Here is a 3,235-nt window from a genome sequence, read left to right on the forward strand (position 1 = left end):
AATGAGTCAATGGACGTCACGTGACAGTCACGTGACGATGCGAACGTGGGAATCGGTCGCCGCCCAGTCCGCTTCCGGCGCGGTGCCGGTTTAATGAGCAGCGCGCATTCATTTATCTCCATTGTTGACTGCGCGGCGCACTCCCGGGCGGCGCGGCGGCCGGCCCTGGGGCGCTCTGCCGCGCCGCGCCGGCCGCCCGCGCACCCCGCGCGTGCGCCGTGCGTGCGATGGCGGCGGCGATAGTGGCGCGGTCGTGCGGTGGCGGCGCGGCGGCGCGTGAGCCCGCGCCGCGCCGGCCGCCGCCGCGCCGAGCCGCTAATCAGATCCGCCCGGTGCGAAGGCATCCACGAGCGCCTTTCCCACGGCGGCCGCCCGCCTCCGGCCGGTAACGTGTGCTCAGCAATTACCTGTCCCGGCGGACACCGTCGCGCGGCCAGAGCCGTACGCGGCGCACAGACCGGGCCCCGCCAGCTAGTGCTACAAACCGACCTGCATAGCATAAAGAGGACACACAGAGCTGTCGAATGATACCCGGATTGTGGCTGTGCGTTGAGTAGTTCAGAAGTTATCCGGAGTTTTGTCCGTGGATGCGCGGCGAGGGCCGCCATGACTGAAGGCTGCCGCCGCGGCTGTGGCGGCATGCCCGCCTGAAGGCATACACAAGATTATGTGGGAACTCAATCTTTCCCACGCTCCGTCGGCACGCGGCAAACTGGCTCCGCCCCCTCGGCACGCCGGCCCGGCACGCTCGCTCGTCCGGCCGCGCGAGGTTATATATATGGGTAGCGGCGGGGTGGCTGCCGATATTTGACTTCTGGCGGGAGAGGTGTGCGGTTGGACGTTGCGAAAGAGTTTTGAGGACGGAGGACATCATGGCGCCGAACACGCCGATCGAAGTGGAGCAGGAGCAGCCACTCTCCAGGACTTACCAATACAGAAAGGTAAATACAGTCCCCATCTGCCACGAGATTCGCTGTTATTTCGTCTGCCAACTGTTTGAAACTTCCAATGAGTTGAGTGGCAATTTGGAAGTTGGAATGTCTGCTGGTTCTTATTGTGATTTGCTGTATTGCAACGATTTTGTGGAAATGCGAACATGTGTATTTACGATCCCTCTCCTGTTCTTCTCAGGTGATGAAGCCGATGCTGGAGCGCAAACGCCGAGCGCGCATCAACAAGTATCTGGATGAGCTGAAGGACCTGATGGTAAACGCGCTGGCCAACGAGGGCGAGAACGTCACCAAGCTGGAGAAGGCGGACGTGCTGGAGCTGACGGTTCGCCACCTGCGCAAGCTGAAGCAGAACCACCTGTTGGGCGTGCTCAACCCGAACGTGCTGCACGAGCGCTACATGGCCGGCTTCACGCACTGCGCCTCTCAGGTCAGCACCTTCCTGGCCGCCTCCGGGCCCGCGGCCGACGTCGGCGTCTCTGCCCGCCTCATGAACCACGTCTCCAAGTACATGCAGGCCATGGAGAAGGTGGCCACCATCCACGGCGGCTTCCCGCCGGCGCCGGCTCCTACCGTCGCGCCGCGCATCATCACCCCGCCGCTGACCCCGCCGGGTACCGCGGCGCACCCGCACCCGGCCACCGGCACCCAGCACCCGCACCCGCTGCACCGACCGATGCGGGTGCACTGCGAGCTGTCTCCGGCGGCGTCCGCCAGCTACTCGGACCTCTCGCCGTCGGCGTCTGAGGCGAGCTCGCGGGTCAGCGGCTCGCCCCGCCCCGAAGAGCTGGTGTCCGGGGATGAAGAGAAGGTCTGGAGGCCGTGGTAGGCAGTTCTGCCACAGCAGCAGCGGGAGCGGTAGTGTGATACGCGCAGAGATATGCGACAGTTAATTGCCCGTTCGTTGTGGTGTTTGTGGGTTTGTCGCCACATGTTTGGCTGTTTGTACAGGTGTACAGATTATATCCTTAATCGGAGGCCTTTTCAGCTGTGATATTCGTTCATGTTGACCAGAAATATATTGCTCGTACTTATCAATTTGAGTTTACACCGGAAATAGCACTGGGGTTTGTTGAGCGGATGTGGCTGCGGGCTGCACGCATTGTTTCAGACCGGCCGCCGGGCGGGGAGGGTGGCGGCCGTCCGTGTCACCCCGGGCGCTCCACCGGCCCGCCGCCGCTCTCAGGGTGGCCGTAATGACCCCTGACCCCTGACCTCGGCCGCCCGCCCCGGCCACCGGCCAGCCTGGGAACGCGCCGCGTCGTCGCCTCCAAAAGCAATTAGACGCGACATCGCAGCGCCCCCGCTTTCATTAGGGCGAAAATCCATCAGACGCCGGCGTAAAATCGCCACTGCTGCCGCGCTGAATCATCCGCTCCTTGGGTTTCACGTCTGTAGGAGCCGTGACGTCACCGGCCGAACCGTGAGAAAATCGGGCAGGTGGGCACCATTAGACTCCAAGCAGCTATTGGCGCGCACGTGCTAGCGATAACAAAACACAATCTCATTTAGCCTCTACGGCGGGCCGCCGGGAAACCGGTCCGGCGCGCGGCGAGACAACGGCGCCGCGGCCGGCCGGCGCACCCCGCGGTGGAGGCTACAGGAGGGTTTAACATTCGCGAGGATGGTCGAAATTACCCCTCCAGACGCTGGTGCGGTGAGCCTTAGCGCCTCGGTAATGCCAAGAGTTGTGTTGACAGTTGAGATATGAGCAGCCGTTTTTTGTCACAACCAAGGCTTGAGAACGGGCGAGCCGGCCGCTTCCCACGGTCGGGCCGGCCGCTCGGCACGTTCCCGCACGGCAGGCTCATATTAATGAGGCGGCCGGGCGTCTTGAAGGGGCGCCGCGGCGCGCGGCTGGGGACGGCCGCACGGGTGCCGGACCGGCTGGGGACGGGCCGGCGCCGCGCCGCGCACGCGGGGTGTCCGCTGCCGACCGGCCGGGGGGGGGGGGGGGGGGGACAGGAGGGCAGGCGGCCGCCCGGCCGGCCGTGACACGGGGGCGGGCGGCACGACAACCAATTAGGCGGAATATGTTGTTTTGGTGGGACGGGGGCTTGTGACACCTCTTTGTGCTCGGCATAGGAAGCAGAATTTAATGGTGATATTGGATGAAAAATAAACGCAGTGTAGAAGAAATTTAAAACTAATAATTTCATTTTCGTTAAGCTTACAAGCTTAGCTTAGCTGTCAAGCTTATTGCATGCTAACGCTTATTATTTATTTTTTAAACAAACTGAACATGTTGTTACACATTCAACCACAACTAATATTAAATTAAATGC

General features: G+C 62.2%; 1 protein-coding gene across 1 annotated transcript; it reads left to right on the forward strand.

Moving 5' to 3' along the window:
- Positions 1-771: 771 nt before the first annotated feature.
- Positions 772-1,988, forward strand: LOC122369630 (enhancer of split mbeta protein-like). Its single transcript, XM_043344521.1, has 2 exons — positions 772-941; positions 1,132-1,988. Exons 1-2 carry the CDS (start codon positions 873-875, stop codon positions 1,777-1,779), a joined length of 717 nt encoding a protein of 238 aa, XP_043200456.1. The 5' UTR covers positions 772-872; the 3' UTR covers positions 1,780-1,988.
- The last annotated feature ends 1,247 nt before the right edge of the window (positions 1,989-3,235 follow it).

This window comes from Amphibalanus amphitrite, unplaced genomic scaffold (genome assembly GCF_019059575.1).
Source record: "Amphibalanus amphitrite isolate SeventyFive unplaced genomic scaffold, NRLGWU_Aamphi_draft 001057F_arrow, whole genome shotgun sequence".
Lineage (NCBI taxonomy): Eukaryota > Metazoa > Arthropoda > Thecostraca > Balanomorpha > Balanidae > Amphibalanus > Amphibalanus amphitrite.

Coding starts and splice junctions, on each gene's coding strand:
- LOC122369630 (XM_043344521.1), top strand. CDS start 873: ATGGCGCCGAACACGCCGATCGAAGTGGAGCAGGAGCAGCCACTCTCC. Junction 942..1,131: donor GGACTTACCAATACAGAAAG/GTAAATACAGTC, acceptor TGTTCTTCTCAG/GTGATGAAGCCGATGCTGGA.